General features: G+C 41.3%; 1 protein-coding gene across 7 annotated transcripts in view; it reads right to left on the bottom strand.

The window, feature by feature from the left end:
- Positions 1-21127, bottom strand: part of LOC147020966 (protein unc-45 homolog B-like) — a 50531-nt gene that overhangs the window by 20049 nt on the left and 9355 nt on the right. For 2 of the 7 annotated variants that reach the window (XM_085890713.1, XM_085890712.1), the window contains exons 3-13: positions 20509-20545; positions 20239-20321; positions 16491-16673; positions 16261-16353; positions 15844-16011; positions 15477-15642; positions 15180-15350; positions 11188-11359; positions 9891-10194; positions 1239-1333; positions 773-914 (exon numbers count right to left, since the gene is read on the bottom strand). In XM_085890713.1, coding sequence (XP_085746839.1) covers positions 773-914; positions 1239-1333; positions 9891-10194; positions 11188-11359; positions 15180-15350; positions 15477-15642; positions 15844-16011; positions 16261-16353; positions 16491-16673; positions 20239-20321; positions 20509-20545 — 1614 coding nt within the window. The remainder of the gene's footprint in view (positions 1-772; positions 915-1238; positions 1334-9890; positions 10195-11187; positions 11360-15179; positions 15351-15476; positions 15643-15843; positions 16012-16260; positions 16354-16490; positions 16674-20238; positions 20322-20508; positions 20546-21127) is intronic. The other 5 variants (XM_085890716.1, XM_085890715.1, XM_085890718.1 and 2 more) reach the window with 3 other exon arrangements.

Raw genomic sequence — 21127 nt, 5'->3', positions numbered from 1 at the left:
GCCGTGAGCTGAGATGCAAGACCAATATATACCTGGGGGTACACCGTTACATCTTTGAAAGCCCGTTGATTACTCCAAGTAGGCTGCCAAGGACGGCAAAGGAAAGCAACAATTGAAACTTATTGACCTGAAGCAACAAACGTAAAGCTCCACCGGCCCCTTCGCCATCATTTCCTTGCGCTATCTCCTTCAGTGTTAAACAAGGACAGGTGGAGTGTTCTTCACCGCCCCCCCCCCCCTTTATTGGTTGGTCTCCGCAAGCCCGTCAAGTAAAACCGAGGTGTTTTGGCTCCTTCGGTGCCTTCTTTCTGATAATGCACAAAGGTCTCATGAGCTTTGTGCGCCGAAAAGAAAATGTGTAATCTCTCCAGGAAGCCAAGGAAATCTGTCATTGGCCTGATGGACTTCTTGGAACGAACAAGCATCCGGTCAAGGCAACGTGCTGCACAATTGAATGGAATCTGATGCTGTGCTATTGTACCCCAGTGACGCACAGGGTAGGGGGGGCACGTATGGGTGACAAAGCACACACACCTGGGGAGGTAGGAATAGGTTAACGAATCACACGTGGACAGGAATGAGGAGGATGAGCAGGAACTATGTCGTCAAAAAAAACACACACACACACACACACACACACACACACACACACACACACACACACACACACACACACACACACACACACACACACACACACACACACACACACACACACACACACACACACACACACACACAGCTGATTTATAGCTTGCTTGCAATAAACCACCTGTGAAAGTTCCAACATGGCTTGCAGTACTGGTCCATCCTGGACCAACTCTTCTTTAACATCAGCGTCGAGGGCAAGATAGGCCAATCCTTCCACGGCCCAGCGGCGGGTCCTCGAATCAAGAGCGGTGTTGCACAACCATCTGCGAAAATCATTCAAACGATAACCGGACTGTGCACAATGTGGGGATGGCAGCGAATCGGCGAGCAACGCCATGAGAGAACCGAGGAAACCTTTCGGGTGACGTTCTTGAGCAAACATTCCCAACCAGTGGAACCAACTTCCTCAATCTGTTCAATCTCATTCTTTCCTCCGGAACTTCGACACAGCCAATCACCACCGTCTCGGATAATCCCACATCTACAGCCATGATCTTTTCTACCCCCATTAACCCACCCTCCCCAATATCTTCGGCGACAGATGAAGACAAACGGTGGAGATTGTAAGGACAACTCCTTCCACCTACTTGCGACACTGCTTCGCGAGCTTTCCCGTGGAGCCCTCGGCAAACTGCCTCATGCTGTAATCCGTGCCACCAGCTGACCCCAGCTTGCAGAGACCCTGTCAAAAGCAATCCATCAATAAATCATTCAGGATGCGGGAGTGTCGCTTCCACAATATCATTACATACTTTGTGACCAAGTGTCATGTGACACGTCCACAATCGCAATCTGACTCACTTGTTAGACAGCCAATCCAAAGGATTATATAATTAAACGCACACCCAAGCACACGCACACACGCACACGCACACACGCACACACGCATGACCTTTTAATCCATATAAAATTACCCAGATGTCTCTTCTTGTCCTTGTATATAATCCATGTAAAATTGCCCTGATGTCTCCTATTGTCCTTGTATATAATCCATCTAAAATTACCCAGATGTCTCCTATTGTCCTTGTATATAATCCATGTAAAATTACCCAGATGTCTCCTATTGTCCTTGTATATAATCCATGTAAAATTACCCAGATGTCTCCTATTGTCCTTGTATATAATCCATCTAAAATTACCCAGATGTCTCCTCTTGTCCATGTATATAATCCATCTAAAATTACTCAGATGTCTCCTATTGTCCTTGTATAAATCCATATAAAATTACCCAGATGTCTCCTATTGTCCTTGTAGAAAATCCATGTAAAATTACCCAGATGTCTCCTATTGTCCTTGTATATAAACCATGTAAAATTACCCAGATGTCTCTTGTTGTCCTTGTATATAATCCATGAAAAATTACCCAGATGTCTCCTCTTGTCCATGTATATAATCCATGTAAAATTACCCAGATGTCTCCTATTGTCCTTGTATATAATCCATGTAAAATTGCCCTGATGTCTCCTATTGTCCTTGTATATAATCCATGTAAAATTACCCAGATGTTTCCGCTTGTCCTTGTATATAATCCATGTAAAATTACCCAGATGTCTCCTATTGTCCTTGTATATAATCCATGTAAAGTTACCCAGATGTCTCCTATTGTCCTTGTATATAATCCATGTAAAATTACCCAGATGTTTCCGCTTGTCCTTGTATATAATCCATGTAAAGTTACCCAGATGTCTCCTATTGTCCTTGTATATAATCCATGTAAAATTACCCAGATGTCTCTTGTTGTCCTTGTATATAATCCATGAAAAATTACCCAGATGTCTCCTCTTGTCCATGTATATAATCCATGTAAAATTACCCAGATGTCTCCTATTGTCCTTGTATATAATCCATGTAAAATTGCCCTGATGTCTCCTATTGTCCTTGTATATAATCCATGTAAAATTACCCAGATGTCTCCTATTGTCCTTGTATATAATCCATGTAAAATTACCCAGATGTTTCCGCTTGTCCTTGTATATAATCCATGTAAAGTTACCCAGATGTCTCCTATTGTCCTTGTATATAATCCATGTAAAATTGCCCTGATGTCTCCTATTGTCCTTGTATATAATCCATGTAAAATTACCCAGATGTCTCCTATTGTCCTTGTATATAATCCATGTAAAATTACCCAGATGTCTCCTCTTGTCCATGTATATAATCCATCTAAAATTACACTGATGTCTCCTATTGTCCTTGTATATAATCCATATAAAATTACCCAGATTTCTCTTGTTGTCCTTGTATATAATCCATGTAAAATTACCCAGATGTCTCTTGTTGTCCCTCTATATAATCCATGTAAAATTACCCAGATGTCTCCTATTGTCCTTGTATATAATCCATGTAAAATTGCCCTGATGTCTCCTATTGTCCTTGTATATAATCCATGTAAAATTACCCAGATGTCTCTTGTTGTCCTTGTATATAATCCATGAAAAATTACCCAGATGTCTCCTATTGTCCTTGTATATAATCCATATAAAATTACTCTGATGTCTCCTATTGTCCTTGTATATAATCCATGTAAAATTACCCAGATGTCTCCTCTTGTCCATGTATATAATCCATGTAAAATTACCCAGATGTCTCCTATTGTCCTTGTATATAATCCATGTAAAATTGCCCTGATGTCTCCTATTGTCCTTGTATATAATCCATGTAAAATTACCCAGATGTCTCCTATTGTCCTTGTATATAATCCATGTAAAATTGCCCTGATGTCTCCTATTGTCCTTGTATATAATCCATGTAAAATTACCCAGATGTCTCCTATTGTCCTTGTATATAATCCATGTAAAATTACCCAGATGTTTCCGCTTGTCCTTGTATATAATCCATGTAAAGTTACCCAGATGTCTCCTATTGTCCTTGTATATAATCCATGTAAAATTGCCCTGATGTCTCCTATTGTCCTTGTATATAATCCATGTAAAATTACCCAGATGTCTCCTATTGTCCTTGTATATAATCCATGTAAAATTACCCAGATGTCTCCTCTTGTCCATGTATATAATCCATCTAAAATTACACTGATGTCTCCTATTGTCCTTGTATATAATCCATATAAAATTACCCAGATGTCTCTTGTTGTCCTTGTATATAATCCATGTAAAATTACCCAGATTTCTCTTGTTGTCCTTGTATATAATCCATGTAAAATTACCCAGATGTCTCTTGTTGTCCCTCTATATAATCCATGTAAAATTACCCAGATGTCTCCTATTGTCCTTGTATATAATCCATGTAAAGTTACCCAGATGTCTCCTATTGTCCTTGTATATAATCCATGTAAAATTACCCAGATGTCTCTTGTTGTCCTTGTATATAATCCATATAAAATTACCCAGATGTCTCCTATTGTCCTTGTATATAATCCATGTAAAATTACTCTGATGTCTCCTATTGTCCTTGATATAATCCATGTAAAGTTACCCAGATGTCTCCTATTGTCCTTGTATATAATCCATGTAAAGTTACACAGATGTCTCCTATTGTCCTTGTATATAATCCATGTAAAGTTAACCAGATGTCTCCTATTGTCCTTGTGCATAATCCATGTAAAGTTACCCAGATGTCTCCTATTGTCCTTGTATATAATCCATGTAAAGTTACCCAGATGTCTCCTATTGTCGTTGTATATAATCCATGTAAAATTACTCTGATGTCTCCTATTGTCCTTGATATAATCCATGTAAAGTTACCCAGATGTCTCCTATTGTCCTTGTACCGTATATAATCCATGTAAAGTTACCCAGATGTCTCCTATTGTCCTTGTATATAATCCATGTAAAATTACTCTGATGTCTCCTATTGTCCTTGTATATAATCCATGTAAAGTTACCCAGATGTCTCCTATTGTCCTTGTATATAATCCATGTAAAGTTACCCAGATGTCTCCTATTGTCCTTGTAAAATTACTCTGATGTCTCCTATTGTCCTTGTATATAATCCATGTAAAGTTACCCAGATGTCTCCTATTGTCCTTGTATATAATCCATGTAAAGTTACCCAGATGTCTCCTATTGTCCTTGTATATAATCCATGTAAAGTTACCCAGATGTCTCCTATTGTCCTTGTATATAATCCATGTAAAGTTACCCAGATGTCTCCTATTGTCCTTGTATATAATCCATGTAAAATTACCCAGATGTCTCCTATTGTCCTTGTATATAATCCATGTAAAGTTACCCAGATGTCTCCTATTGTCCTTGTATATAATCCATGTAAAGTTACCCAGATGTCTCCTATTGTCCTTGTATATAATCCATGTAAAGTTACCCAGATGTCTCCTATTGTCCTTGTATATAATCCATGTAAAGTTACCCAGATGTCTCCTATTGTCCTTGTAAAATTACTCTGATGTCTCCTATTGTCCTTGTATATAATCCATGTAAAGTTACCCAGATGTCTCCTATTGTCCTTGTATATAATCCATGTAAAGTTACCCAGATGTCTCCTATTGTCCTTGTATATAATCCATGTAAAGTTACCCAGATGTCTCCTATTGTCCTTGTATATAATCCATGTAAAGTTACCCAGATGTCTCCTATTGTCCTTGTATATAATCCATGTAAAGTTACCCAGATGTCTCCTATTGTCCTTGTATATAATCCATGTAAAGTTACCCAGATGTCTCCTATTGTCCTTGTATATAATCCATGTAAAATTACCCAGATGTCTCTTGTTGTCCTTGTATATCATCCATATAAAATTACCCAGATGTCTCCTATTGTCCTTGTATATAATCCATGTAAAATTACTCTGATGTCTCCTATTGTCCTTGATATAATCCATGTAAAGTTACCCAGATGTCTCCTATTGTCCTTGTATATAATCCATGTAAAGTTACACAGATGTCTCCTATTGTCCTTGTATATAATCCATGTAAAGTTAACCAGATGTCTCCTATTGTCCTTGTGCATAATCCATGTAAAGTTACCCAGATGTCTCCTATTGTCCTTGTATATAATCCATGTAAAGTTACCCAGATGTCTCCTATTGTCGTTGTATATAATCCATGTAAAATTACTCTGATGTCTCCTATTGTCCTTGATATAATCCATGTAAAGTTACCCAGATGTCTCCTATTGTCCTTGTATATAATCCATGTAAAGTTACCCAGATGTCTCCTATTGTCCTTGTATATAATCCATGTAAAATTACTCTGATGTCTCCTATTGTCCTTGTATATAATCCATGTAAAGTTACCCAGATGTCTCCTATTGTCCTTGTATATAATCCATGTAAAGTTACCCAGATGTCTCCTATTGTCCTTGTAAAATTACTCTGATGTCTCCTATTGTCCTTGTATATAATCCATGTAAAGTTACCCAGATGTCTCCTATTGTCCTTGTATATAATCCATGTAAAGTTACCCAGATGTCTCCTATTGTCCTTGTATATAATCCATGTAAAGTTACCCAGATGTCTCCTATTGTCCTTGTATATAATCCATGTAAAGTTACCCAGATGTCTCCTATTGTCCTTGTATATAATCCATGTAAAGTTACCCAGATGTCTCCTATTGTCCTTGTATATAATCCATGTAAAATTACCCAGATGTCTCCTATTGTCCTTGTATATAATCCATGTAAAGTTACCCAGATGTCTCCTATTGTCCTTGTATATAATCCATGTAAAATTACCCAGATGTCTCCTATTGTCCTTGTATATAATCCATGTAAAGTTACCCAGATGTCTCCTATTGTCCTTGTATATAATCCATGTAAAGTTACCCAGATGTCTCCTATTGTCCTTGTAAAATTACTCTGATGTCTCCTATTGTCCTTGTATATAATCCATGTAAAGTTACCCAGATGTCTCCTATTGTCCTTGTATATAATCCATGTAAAGTTACCCAGATGTCTCCTATTGTCCTTGTATATAATCCATGTAAAGTTACCCAGATGTCTCCTATTGTCCTTGTATATAATCCATGTAAAGTTACCCAGATGTCTCCTATTGTCCTTGTATATAATCCATGTAAAATTACCCAGATGTCTCCTATTGTCCTTGTATATAATCCATGTAAAGTTACCCAGATGTCTCCTATTGTCCTTGTATATAATCCATGTAAAATTACCCAGATGTCTCTTGTTGTCCTTGTATATAATCCATATAAAATTACCCAGATGTCTCCTATTGTCCTTGTATATAATCCATGTAAAATTACTCTGATGTCTCCTATTGTCCTTGATATAATCCATGTAAAGTTACCCAGATGTCTCATATTGTCCTTGTATATAATCCATGTAAAGTTACACAGATGTCTCCTATTGTCCTTGTATATAATCCATGTAAAGTTAACCAGATGTCTCCTATTGTCCTTGTGCATAATCCATGTAAAGTTACCCAGATGTCTCCTATTGTCCTTGTATATAATCCATGTAAAGTTACCCAGATGTCTCCTATTGTCGTTGTATATAATCCATGTAAAATTACTCTGATGTCTCCTATTGTCCTTGATATAATCCATGTAAAGTTACCCAGATGTCTCCTATTGTCCTTGTATATAATCCATGTAAAGTTACCCAGATGTCTCCTATTGTCCTTGTATATAATCCATGTAAAATTACTCTGATGTCTCCTATTGTCCTTGTATATAATCCATGTAAAGTTACCCAGATGTCTCCTATTGTCCTTGTATATAATCCATGTAAAGTTACCCAGATGTCTCCTATTGTCCTTGTAAAATTACTCTGATGTCTCCTATTGTCCTTGTATATAATCCATGTAAAGTTACCCAGATGTCTCCTATTGTCCTTGTATATAATCCATGTAAAGTTACCCAGATGTCTCCTATTGTCCTTGTATATAATCCATGTAAAATTACTCTGATGTCTCCTATTGTCCTTGTATATAATCCATGTAAAGTTACCCAGATGTCTCCTATTGTCCTTGTATATAATCCATGTAAAGTTACCCAGATGTCTCCTATTGTCCTTGTAAAATTACTCTGATGTCTCCTATTGTCCTTGTATATAATCCATGTAAAGTTACCCAGATGTCTCCTATTGTCCTTGTATATAATCCATGTAAAGTTACCCAGATGTCTCCTATTGTCCTTGTATATAATCCATGTAAAGTTACCCAGATGTCTCCTATTGTCCTTGTATATAACCCATGTAAAGTTACCCAGATGTCTATTGTCCTTGTATATAATCCATGTAAAATTACTCTGATGTCTCCTATTGTCCTTGATATAATCCATGTAAAATTAACCAGATGTCTCCTATTGTCCTTGTATATAATCCATGTAAAATTACCCAGATGTCTCCTCTTGTCCATGTATATAATCCATCTGAAATTACCCAGATGTCTCCTCTTGTCCATGTATATAATCCATCTAAAATTACCCAGATGTCTCCTCTTGTCCATGTATATAATCCATCTAAAATTACACTGATGTCTCCTATTGTCCTTGTATATAATCCATGTAAAATTACTCTGATGTCTCCTATTGTCCTTGTATATAATCCATGTAAAGTTACCCAGATGTCTCCTATTGTCCTTGTATATAACCCATGTAAAGTTACCCAGATGTCTCCTATTGTCCTTGTATATAATCCATGTAAAATTACTCTGATGTCTCCTATTGTCCTTGATATAATCCATGTAAAGTTACCCAGATGTCTCCTATTGTCCTTGTATATAATCCATGTAAAGTTACCCAGATGTCTCCTATTGTCCTTGTATATAATCCATGTAAAATTACTCTGATGTCTCCTATTGTCCTTGATATAATCCATGTAAAGTTACCCAGATGTCTCCTGTTGTCCTTGTATATAATCCATGTAAAATTACTCTGATGTCTCCTATTGTCCTTGATATAATCCATGTAAAGTTACCCAGATGTCTCCTATTGTCCTTGTATATAATCCATGTAAAATTACTCTGATGTCTCCTATTGTCCTTGATATAATCCATGTAAATTTACCCAGATGTCTCCTATTGTCCTTGTATATAATCCATGTAAAGTTACACAGATGTCTCCTATTGTCCTTGTATATAATCCATGTAAAGTTACCCAGATGTCTCCTATTGTCCTTGTATATAATCCATGTAAAGTTACCCAGATGTCTCCTATTGTCCTTGTATATAATCCATGTAAAATTACTCTGATGTCTCCTCATGTGCTGGTGCTGCATGTGATGTTTACAAGTTTCAGCATGTGAGCCTTAGCTCACTTTAATTTAAGGTTCGTGCATATAACCCCAGAGTTAAAAATACAACAAAGATCAATGCTGAAATTTGCATTGCACTACAAGATCCATATTGAAATACTAGAATGGCACTCGGAAGAGCGCATTCCTCCACCACGCAATGCCTGATCCAAGAGAACATATCGAGCCCATTACGTTTTTGAAATCTCAAGCTATTTTTGGTCCAATCTCTCAATGGTGAAGAATCACGTTAAAAGTTAAATAACTCTCGTATGCAGATAAGGATTCGGATATTCACCAAAATCAAATCAATTCATCCTTGTCACAAACCCAGCGTGTCCACCAAGTTTCGTCCAGATCCGTCGAAAACTTTTTGAAATATCGTGCTATATATCGTTTTTGGCCCGATCTCTCAATGGTGAAGAATGACTTTAAAAATTCTCGCAGTCGGATCTGGATCTTCATCAAAATGTCATCATTTCGTCCATTTCACACACCCAACCTGTCCACCAAGTTTCATCCGGATCCGTCCACAACATTTTGAGATTACTTGTACACAGACAGACGGACAGACAGGTGTGAAAAGATAATCTCCTTCACCTTCGGTGGCGGAGGTAATAATTTAATGTTGCATCAAATAACAAGCTAAACAGTCGAGTTGGACAGCAATGTCCGTGCCAAATTCTTCAATTTGCACTTCTGTGTCCATTTCTATTTACCCGAGTTATCTTTATCTCTGTCTTATGTGAGACTATAGGCACAGCATGCTTCACACAGTGATAAATCTCTGTCGGCCACAAAATTTCCTTAAAAGTCCTGGGTGTTTGGGAATGGCTGTGGCTGTGATGTCATGTTACCCCCAAAGTGAATGGAAATTTATTCAACGACATTGATTCCGTTCAGAAGTTCACCGGCTGGACTCGCATGGCCAGCAAATGAGACTCCTGACATAATTAATGATAAAACGCTAAAGTCAACCCTGTATTCCAACAATGTAAGCATTGTCATCAAATAGCAAGTCTGATGTTATCTTTAGCCACGGTATGCGTTTATCGTGCCGGGATGCATTCTTCATACCACGAGGGCTCGGATCATGACGGCCTCACTCCGTGCTCCCTTGTATATATCCTTGAGCAAAGAGACGCCGTTCGTTGTGATGAAATTGGCATGACTGGCCTTTGCCGCAGCCAAAATTAGCGCTTCCACAGCTACGATCTGCTCAAGCTCCTTCTCCGAGGCAGACAACGTAATCATGTTCTGCATCACACCGTTGAGGTTCAGCAGACGGTTTCCGACATCGAAGGGTCCCTGAAGCAGACCGGAGATGACATGGATGGCATGTAGATTCCCACTGGAATTTGCGGGGAGATTCTGCAGATTCCTGCTCGCACACACATCGATCGGTCCAAATGAATCGGGACAAGATGAGTCGCCGAACAATGGACAGCACATTTCACTGTGGTGGAAACATAAATATTGTTACGGTTATGGAAAACCGACCACATGAAGTTGCATTCAACATATCGGGAATCCAAAGTTAGTTGTTTCATTAGTATATGTGCTTAAACAAGGCCCTCCCTTTTGTACAGGGGATGGGGGGAACATGCGTTGTGTGGGTTTAGCGAGGTCTTCCGCTTCATGTAATTCCCAACATCCACTTAGCTTCCATCTAACTTTCCAACTTTCAATCCATCACCAATCCCCCACCCTTTTGCTCCCAAGACACTACCTACCATACCCCTCCAACCCATCCCGCCCCCAAATTCAGCCCTCACCCTCTCCAGATCCAAACACCACTAGAAACCCTCCTCTCCTCGGTTTAACTCTCCATCCATTCATCCGTAACATTCCCTGTCATCCTCAAACCCATTCAAATCCTTTTCCCACCCTGCACCTTTCCATGGCATGAACCATACCAACACCACAACCACACCCACATAATTGTCTTTCCTTCATTGATTGGTCTGGCATAGTGTGTGCTTTAGAAATAGACGGGACGTTATACCCCACTGATTTGCTGCACCGGTTTAAGCCAATGTCCACCCCACGGTTCGCTCAGCCATAATAAGTAGACGGGTGGGCGTTGAGGGCACAGTTCCCCAGTTAAAGTGGTTAAATCAATAAGTGAGGTAACGCGACAAAGGCTATGAAGACCCTGCTTGATTTAATTACCTCAACTGGCATCTGCAATTTGCTTAACGACCCATCAAGCCGTGGAATTATCTGTGGCCTCAGGGTCAGAGGGTGAGCGGTTGGTCCGGCGACCACCCCGTGAACCCCGTCCATACTTGCACCGAAACCCGTACCGATATGGATAATTAAATAAAATGACCACCAAAAAACAATAAAAGTCGAGAAATGAGTGGAAACACACGTGATGTATTCTTCACAAATCTTGCTAAAGTTCTCGCGTTCAGAGTCACAGCGGAGATCGTCATAGAGTTTGCTCGTTAAGACAGAAGCTGTCATACGAGTGTCGTCTGTCAGAGGCAGGGCATCGGATAGCTCTGGAACCGTTCCCAACACCTGAAGAATGTTCTTTAATCCTGTAAAGCAGCATCAGCGATGGGGTGGGGGGGGGGGAAAGAAAGGGTAAAATAATTATCGAACAAGGTGACGGAGACGGGTGGTTGGCACCATAAAAAACACACATGGATGACATTCTGCAAAGCACGCAGACGTGCATCCCTGCTGATGAATGCTTTGAGCATCCGTCAAGGAGGAGGAGGAGGAGGAGGAAGAGATTGGGACCATACTCTGTGCACAGCGTTGATGCTGCTTGAGCAGTCTCCTTGGCTATTGGGCACAATCCTGGACGGGTCGCCACTCCGTGCTTTACACGTTGTCGAGTCTGAATCGTCGCGCTATGAGTCGTGAACAGAGAGCCAATCTGAAGTTTCTTGCCAAGCTTGGCAAAACACTTTCCGAATCCTTCGCAATTCTGCAGCAAGTCCACGGGGAAGAAACGATGTAATGTACACGTGCATTTGAATGGCACAAGAGGTTCAAAGAGGGATGGGAAGAGGTTGAAGACGATCCACGGTCTGGAAGACTTTCAACGAGCAGAACGGCGGACAACATCGAGCGTGCGAAGCAGATGGTACGCGCAGATCGTCGACTCACGGTGCGGATGATTGCTGAGGAACTTTCCATCAACAAGGACACTGTCTGGAGCATCATCACTGAAAATCTTGAAATGCGCAAGGTGTGTGCAAAGATGGTCCCCAAGCTGTTGTCCGAGGACCAGAAACAGCAAAGAGTCACTGTCTGTCAAGTCATTATCGAGCGCCTCGAGGACGATCCAGACCTGATCGGGCGAGTCGTTACTGGCGATGAATCGTGGATATTCGAATACGATCCCGAGATCAAACGGCAGAGTCGTCAGTGGAAAAGTCCGGCATCACCAAGACCAAAGAAAGCAAGGATGTCGAAGTCGAAGGTCAAGGTGATGCTCATCGCGTTTTTTGACATCAAGGGCGTTGTCCACTTCGACTTTCTACCACAGGGTCAAACAGTGAATCAATACGTGTACAAGGAGATCCTCCGGCACCTCATGAGATTAGTCTGGGAGAAGAGGAGGGATCTGTGGGAGAACAACGCCTGGGTGCTCCACCATGACAACGCCCCTGCTCACAGAGCCCTGAACATCCGACAGTTTCTGGCGGAGAGGAACGTGCCAACTCTGGAGCAACACCCGTATTCGCCAGACTTGGCTCCTTGTGATTTTTTTCCTATTCCCAAAGCTCAAGGGGGTGATCAAGGGGACCTGATTTCCTGATGTGGAGGCCATCAAAAGGGCCGTGACGACGGAGCTCCGGAGGATTCCAGAAGAAACCTTCCGGGGGTGCATCGAAGCGTGGAAGAAGAGGATGGACAAGTGTGTGAGACTGGAGGGAAACTGTTTTGAAGGGGACAAGCTGTGATTTCAATATCTTTTTTGGAATAAAAATTTCTGTGAAGTCAGTCCCGTTACTTTTTAGACGGACTTCGTACATCAGTCTCTTCTTTGTCTGAAGACCTTGATACAATCACGGGGTTGTCAAACACTTGGAATAAGTCTTTCAACACTGACAAATCTCACACTAACACTCCCTCCCTCCAAAAAGACTGTCTGGCGATTTCCCATCTACTTTCTTAAAGTCCCTCTTGAAGATGTTTGGTCACTCAAAAATTTGAGCCAAACTATCATCGATTATCTTTCTTGGACAAACCACAACTATAAATTGGCCTGCAAAGCCAGTAGTAACCGACTGGGCATCCTCCATCGTGCAAAGTCTTTTGTTGGCACATCTGAACAGACTTAACAAGGTGCCATCCACCTACACGGCCATCATCGGCAGCTTCATGAAGTACTGCCCTCTCCTCTGGGCTGGCACCCCAGCCTCACACCTTGCTCAGCGTGATAGCATGGAAACCAAGGCCTTCAAGATCATTGGAATCCCCTATGATGAAGCCGAGTCTCTGGGCCGATCACTAATTGAACATCGCAAACAGGCCAGTGGTCTCTCTCCGTCTTTCTGGTGTTGTACCCTCTGCTCTCTCCGTGCTCTGCACCCTCTACCCATACCCCCAAGGTTTCCACATGAAGAACGCGGTCTGCCTGCAACCCCCTTCTGGTAAAAACTACCTAAATCCAAGATATCTGCTCAACTCCACTCATACATTCCTCCTTTTCCCCAAATGTGGAACCAAATTCCACACTCTCTTCGATCTCATTCTTCCCTCCAGGTATTCAAAATAGCTGTTCTCCCGCATCTCAGATCATCCCCAATCCCAAACCATGATCTTTTCTTCCCCCATTAACTCCCCCGCAAACCCACCTCTTTGCAAATTTCCAGTCTTTCCTTCCTCAGAGTTTGTTTCTGTATCCTCCAACTGCCACATGTCAAAACAATTCAGACTTCCCCAACTCCAACAGACACCAAACTTCGTCATCCTTTTCTTTTTCCCACCTTTCTTCTATCCTTTTCCCCCCAAAACCTTCCACCATTTTACATGTAACATACGAGAACAGCACTCGGTGGAGTACACGACACTCAGATAGTCCAGATCTGGATCCGGACCTGAACCAAAAATCTAATCGGCTTGTTCTTGGCACCGAACCAACTGATCCAGCTAGTTTTGTCACAACTCGTCCAGAACTTTTTGAAATATCATGCTGTATGTTGTTTTTGGCCCCATCTCTCAATAGTGAAGAATGGGTTAAAAATTATTGTATCCGGATGTTCAACAAAATCGAATCAATTTGCCCTCGTCACACATCCAACCTGTCCACCAAATGTCGTCCAAATCCGTCCACAACTTTTTGAGATATCTTTCTCACAGACAGACAGACAAGCCGGTAGGCGACATGGGTGGTCGCTATATAATTGCATACCAGTCATACAATTTTTGACGGATCGGGCTGAAAATTTTTGACAAAGAGGTTGATTATAGTGCGCGTAAAATGGCGGACGCCGATTTTTTTATTAAAAAAAAAAAAAATTTTCGGATTTTTCCAAAAAATTTCAAAGTCCCGTTGCTTGGCAAGGGTGGCGTCCATAACAACGGTGCTCAAAATCATACAACTACATCCTGGTATGAACTGACCAGTCAAGTTTCATCAAAATCGGTCGAATCCTCTGGCCTCCAGAGCCGTCCATTACATACAAACAAACAGACGGACATACAGACAGACGGAAAACCTGAGACTCAGGGTAGTCTAGTGACCACCCAACAGACAGGGGTGAAACATAATCTCCGTCCACATTCAGTGGCAGAAGTAGTAACCGCCTCTTAAGTACTTGTCATCCTTTCATAGTCCAGACTTCTTAATAATCTGCATTCCTTTGTCGCTCTCTTTTCCCACACATGAAATTGCTTCCCTGTAGCTGTTCAGTCAATTTCTTCCCTCCACTGCTTCAACGATGTAGCTCACCCACCGTTTCATGTCATCTCCCATCTCCATGCATTAATATTTTAATCCCTCTCACCTCCTGGCCATACCCAACCTTTTCTTACAGGTCATGTTTATATGGCCATCAACTGTCCGCTTCTCACCTTCTGCCCCATATCGGTCAAAAACCCCTCATCCGATGCTGTTTCGCTCTGAGATGAGCCTCGACTTGTATCGTTATGAAAAAAAAAGAAGGTAAAAACAATATCACAGTCGATGCAAGCTTGCGGCAGTCCAATGGATGCGAGCAAAAGTATAAAACTTTGACTCTCATCCGTCATATATTCACCATGTGTTATCTTACCTGTTGCTCGCATGCAAAAACACAGGTGTAACCTGTGCAACGATACACGCAGATATAAACCACCACCGACAACAACGGAGGGTTGCACACATGGCAAATGAGCCGGACGTTGTACCGAAGGTCTTACCAAGATCAATGAGCCTCAGCGTGGCTGAGTTATTGGGATTCGCAAAAGATTTGCGTGGAATGTTCCGGGTCAGCAGGTGGAGAGCACCATCCCGCGCCGGTCCAGACACCTCGCTATTCACAAGCATATTCAAAAGGTTATCCACAAGGTCCTGCAGAAGCTGAGAGCTATCTGCCAAAGAAAGGAAAAGAGGAAGCAAACTTGAAGAAACAAAGAGGTACTGCTCCAACATTCATGCTTGTACATACCTCATGCACACATGCATCATGAAAACTAAAACAAGCTCCCCGTGTGTACCTGGTACGAGGGCAGCTCCGCCGTCTTTGCTTTCAGGCTGCTGACCAGTCACAGAATCCCAGGCAACTTGCAGAATGTTGCTGCCCGCCAGTGCCAGCTGCTCATCTGCCTTGCTGAGCATCTTGCACAATGTGTCCAAACCTACCATCTGTAAAACTGCAGAAGCCTGCAGCCATCGCATAGCAAGGCAGAGTCATGGCAAAGACAAGACCAAACACTGATTCATTCCAATGGGAATGACCAAGAGTGCACATCGTATACTTCTCTTCTACATGGTATCACATCAGCCCTTGAGAAGAGAAAAGTAAAATAAATTGCAGGGATGTTGGGGTGGGGGGGGGAGGAAGGGGGAAACATGAAGATCTACCCTTGCATGGTGGCCAGTGCAGAGTGACGAAAGCGTGCGGAGTGCAGCCAGCACAAGCTGGGGATCAGGAGAGACGGCAAGATGCATCAGGAGCTGAACACCATCGCATCGGAAGATCCTTTCGGCACCTGCCTCATCTCGAGACAGCACCAGCAAGTTTTGTGCAGCCTGCGGCCAACAAAATGTGCAGGATGAGCAACACCCATCTGAAGTGGTCCTTCACTTCCTCCGCCTTACTTCTGAACATTAAATTTGGAACAAACAATCAAAAACATGCGCAGCACAATCATGCCACCGCAGCAAAGTAATGGCAATTGAAACACATGTTTAATGTCTTAAACCAGTGAAAGGATAGAGAGACATCAGAAATAAAATTTTGCTTGTGCCATCCCTCTCACAATCAATGACTCGGTTTACCTTTTCCTTCTTTTCTTTATCTCTTAATGAATCGTCGAGGAGGATGTCGAACATCTGTTGTACTTTGGCATCGGTGGTGCCTTGGAGACGCAACTGTTGAACGAGATGAATAGGAAGAAGACCAAATCGAATATGAAACGACAGCTTGCAGTTAATTTATGCAGAATTTTGAAGTAGTAAATAAAAAAATTTAAAAAACAAACAGAGAATAGCAGAAAATAGAAGCTAACTTTGAACCTTCTCTTGGATCTGGGTGCTGAGCTTATGCAGAGTTTCCAAGGCGGCACGGTTTTTGGGCTCGATAGCGATGCAGCGTTGTGCATCACAAAACGCCTGGTCAAGCTGACCAAGCCCCTCCAGGCCTTGACATCGACGGAACAGTGCCTTGACGTCTGCCTCATCCTGCTCCAGGGCTGCACATACAATCCAATGACCATTATCACACAAAATGTCTGAATGGGGAAAGATTATATATATATACATATATACATATATACATATATACATATACGCACGACCAGTCAAAAGTTTTAGAACACCCCCATTTTTCAGTTTTTACTGAAATTTAAGCAGTTCAAGTCCAGTGAATAACCTTAAATGGTACAAAGCTAAGCGGTAAACTGCCAGAGGTTAAAAAAAAAACCAAGTTTAAGTTACCAACTGAAAAATAATGTAAATTTCAGAGTTGTTAAAAAAGGCCCTTTTCAGGGAACAAGTAATGGGTTAGCAACTGCAGCTGTTCTGCAGCAATGGAAATAAATTAAGCCGTGAAAGTTAGTTACAAACCCTCTGTCTGTATAAAAGCAGTGTTGGAAGAGACCGTGTTGCTACTCCCTCTGAAGCATGATTCAGACAATATTGTACTGCAGGAAGTAGTATATTGCTATCATAATGGTGAGAAAAAGACAACTAACAAAGGAAGACAGACAGAACATTATAACCCTTAAAAGTGTACGTCTTTCCTTTAGAGAAATTGCAACGGAAGCTAAAGTGTCAGTGAGTACAGTTTCCCACACCATCAAAAGGCACTTGGAAACTGGAGGAAGCTCTGACAGGAAGAGGTCTGGCAGACACAAAGCCACAACACAATCAGAAGACAAGTTTCTGAGAGTCAACAGCTTGCGTGATCGGCGGCTCACAGGACAGCAGCTTCAAGCACAGCTTCACACTGGTCGAAGTGAGGAAGTCTCAGTTTAAACTGTGAAGAGAAGACTTCGAGCTGCAGGTTTGACAGGTCGAGTGGCAGTAAGAAAGCCATTGCGAAGATGGCAAAATAAGAAAAAGAGGCTTGCCTGGGCTATGAAGCACCGCCAGTGGACGACTGAAAACTGGAAGACGGTCTTATGGACCGATGAATCAAAATTTGAAATCTTCAGTTCATCATGCAGGGTTTTTGTACACCATTGAGTAGGCATAGTAGGAGTAGGAGTAGCGTTGAGTAGATGGTTCCTCAATGTGTGACACCGTCAAACATGGAGGAGGAAGCGTGATGATCTGGGGCTCTTTTGCTGGATCCAGAGTCTGCGACTTGCACAGAGTGACTGGCACCCTGAACCAAAAAGGCGACCACAGCATTTTTCAGCGCCATGCAATACCGTCGAGTCAACGCCAAGTTGGTCAGGGGTTCATCCTTCAGCAAGATAATGACCCAAAACACACCTCCAAACTACGTCAGAACTACCTTAGAAGAAAAGAACAAGACGGTAAGGCTTCAAATCATGGAATGGCCAGCACAGTCTCCAGACTTAAACCCCATCAAGCTGGTTTGGGATGAACTGGACAGAAGGGTGAAAGCAAAGCAACCTACAAGTGCAACACATTTGTGGGAACTTCTGCAACAGTGTTGGGAAGAACTTTCCGAACAAAATTTGATTTCCATTGTTGAAAGAACTAGTACGTGCCCGTAAAAAAAAAAAAAAAAAAAAAAAAAAAATTCCAACCGCGAGCAACAAACAACAACCACACAGGCAGTTTCTTCGCTCTCGCGTGCCCGTACGTGCGTGGCGCGGAAGTTCGCATATCACAGTTACGATGATTCGCAATTTCGGTTTTAATGGCCAATTATTCAATTAGCGCCAACGTATTTTGCCTTTTCGCAATGTCGTCGCAAGGAAAAACAAAAAGGGAAGAGAAGAGAGAAAAAAAAATTACTTCCTGGTTCGGAGCACACCAGCTACAGCACTCTGATGTTACCGAAATTTATGCACCGTCTCATATGAAAACGATCATAACTTGCGGCATTGTGTTAATCTATAAATGCGCATAAGAAATCGAGAAATTATTAGGACACACGAAGTCATCACTCTAAGGAAGTCCGTACGTTGTAACCTGTAATGGGGAACGCAACTGAGCTTCCCTTCCCCATCGGCCACGCCCACGCAACAACACGTCTTGTCATTGGTTTGGTAAATAAATGGCCATAACTTGGGAAGCACTTGTCAGATTAATATCAAACCTTGGAAAGGCACATCCTCAGGTCCCCAGCAATATATCTGGCAAGTTTCAATTAGATCGGACCAGTGGTTGTCGAGAAACAGCGGTCACAGACACACACACACACAGACACACACACACACACACACACACACACACACACACACACACACACACACACACACACACACACACACACACACACACACACACACACACACACACACACACACACACACACACACACCTGGAATTATAGATAGATGCCACGAGTATGTTCTGCTGTTTTATCTGCAAAAGGTAGCAACTTTGATGAGTTAAAAATTTCGATTAAATCTTGTTCGACAAAACGATTCCACGATTTCTTTTTTATCTGCAATTGTTTATTTGTTCTATGGTTTAATTTCAGAGTACATTGAAACATTAAACTGATAAAATTTCAGTAAAAACTGGAAAAATGGGGGTGTTCTAAAACTTTGGACCGGTAGTGTATATATATATATATATATATATATATATATATATACATATATATATATACATATATATATATATATATATATATATACATATATATATATATATATATATATATATATATATATATATATATATATATATATATATATATATGTCAATCATCACATACAATATATTCATTTTATGAATGATTACACTCAAAGTTAAATTTGCCTCCTGGAAGCATGTACAACATCGTATGACGATATAAAATGAACAAGCTTTGGATGTTGGGAGCGACCAAGAAAACCAAGGCACACAGTTCATGATGTTGTTGAGATGAAAGTGGATAGTCATTGCAGAGTCCTGAATACATTTAGTTGCCAACTAGAATGGCAGTCTGTGGGGCAAATCCCTCCACCAGGTAGAACAGTTTACGTTTTAGATCCCACTGATAGGACGGATCTGCATCCACACCCGAACCAAAATCTAATCGGCTTGTCGTCGTCACCTACCAAACTCATCTACCAAGTTCGTCATAATCAATCCACAGCGTTTTTGAGATATAGTGCTACGTATCGTTTTCGGCCCGACCTCTCAATGGTGAAGAATCAACTGATTTTTTTTTTTTTTTTTTTAATTGTAGTGTCCAGATGCGGATCTTCACCAAAATCTAATCAATTCGTCCTTGTCAAACACCCAACCCATCAATAAACTTTTTGAGATATCCTGCTCACACACAGACAGACAGACAGGGGTGCAAACATAACCTCCATCCACCGTCGGTGACAGACGTACAGATATCTGACTGCAATAAAATAAAATAAAAAACAGGACAGTCGATAAGATAAAATAATTGAGAATCCATAATCCACGAGACGCATTAACCGAGTGCTTAAAACCCCTAATCATGCATTACGGGGCACATGCAGAAATAGTTATGGTTGAAGAGGTCCTCAACGGTCGGGTTATAAAAGTACGGTTTGCAGTGCAACGTATGTAGCCAATTTCCCGACAGAGGGTCAACAGCTTTACCCCGAAACAAAATTTGGAGAAACCTTTTTTGTAACCTCCTACGACTCTCACCAACAAACCATGCTCTGGAAGTACCGTCTCCCGGCGTGAGTTGGTGGACGTTAGCCATCCCACGACACCCTGGCCAATGTCATCTATTGGCAAAACATTACATTACTTATGCACCCAAGGATAATTTTATTGCTTTCAGTAAAGCAACTCATCTGATTTAGAATTGCCAGAAATTAAACATTATATACACTCTGTAACGAGTATGGTGCAACAATGTAATAATCATCATCATCATGAACTGTCATGCAATCTATAATGAGTGTGACTTACCTTTTGTGGCATCAGCTACTGCTTGCTCATATTTTTCCTGCAGAGTAAATTGAAAAAAAAACAAACAAACAAACAAATATTACTCAAGTTCTTTTTTCAAAAACATAAATAAATAATTCCATCCAACCATTTGAAAAAAAAAAAAAAAAAAATGGGTCGATCGTGAGCCCCCAGTAGCATCTCGGTTTCAAGCTCAAAGCGATTTTAAATCTTGCAACTCACGATTACTATCTGACTGCCATCTTGAACACAGCATACATTCAAACGTGATGGGAAATGTTACTTTGAGCACCTTCGTAAAGAGGAAAATAATTGCAAACAACCTCCGAGGAACGGAGCGAGGTCATGTTACAACGGTACAAGTTCGTGGAATTGCATCGAGCACGTGCCGGAGCGCAAAGGTTGACCGAACAAAGGTTCATTTGGTGTTGCTGTTCAAACTCATTCGGACCTCTCGTTCCCAAATTGTACAGGTGGTACTGAGGAGTGATAAATTGTTCTGTTCGTTCTACTAAAGTGTTCTCTTTGTCGACCACACGGCTTCTCATGCAATGTTTCAATGACTTGAGCAAATTTTATGCTGAGTGTGTACTTTTCCTTTACTTCCCACTTATTGTTA

This window comes from Eptatretus burgeri, chromosome 8 (genome assembly GCF_056783735.1).
Source record: "Eptatretus burgeri isolate ZD-2024b chromosome 8, Ebu_testis_v1, whole genome shotgun sequence".
Taxonomy (NCBI): domain Eukaryota; kingdom Metazoa; phylum Chordata; class Myxini; order Myxiniformes; family Myxinidae; genus Eptatretus; species Eptatretus burgeri.
This window is presented reverse-complemented; position numbering and strand designations above follow the sequence as displayed.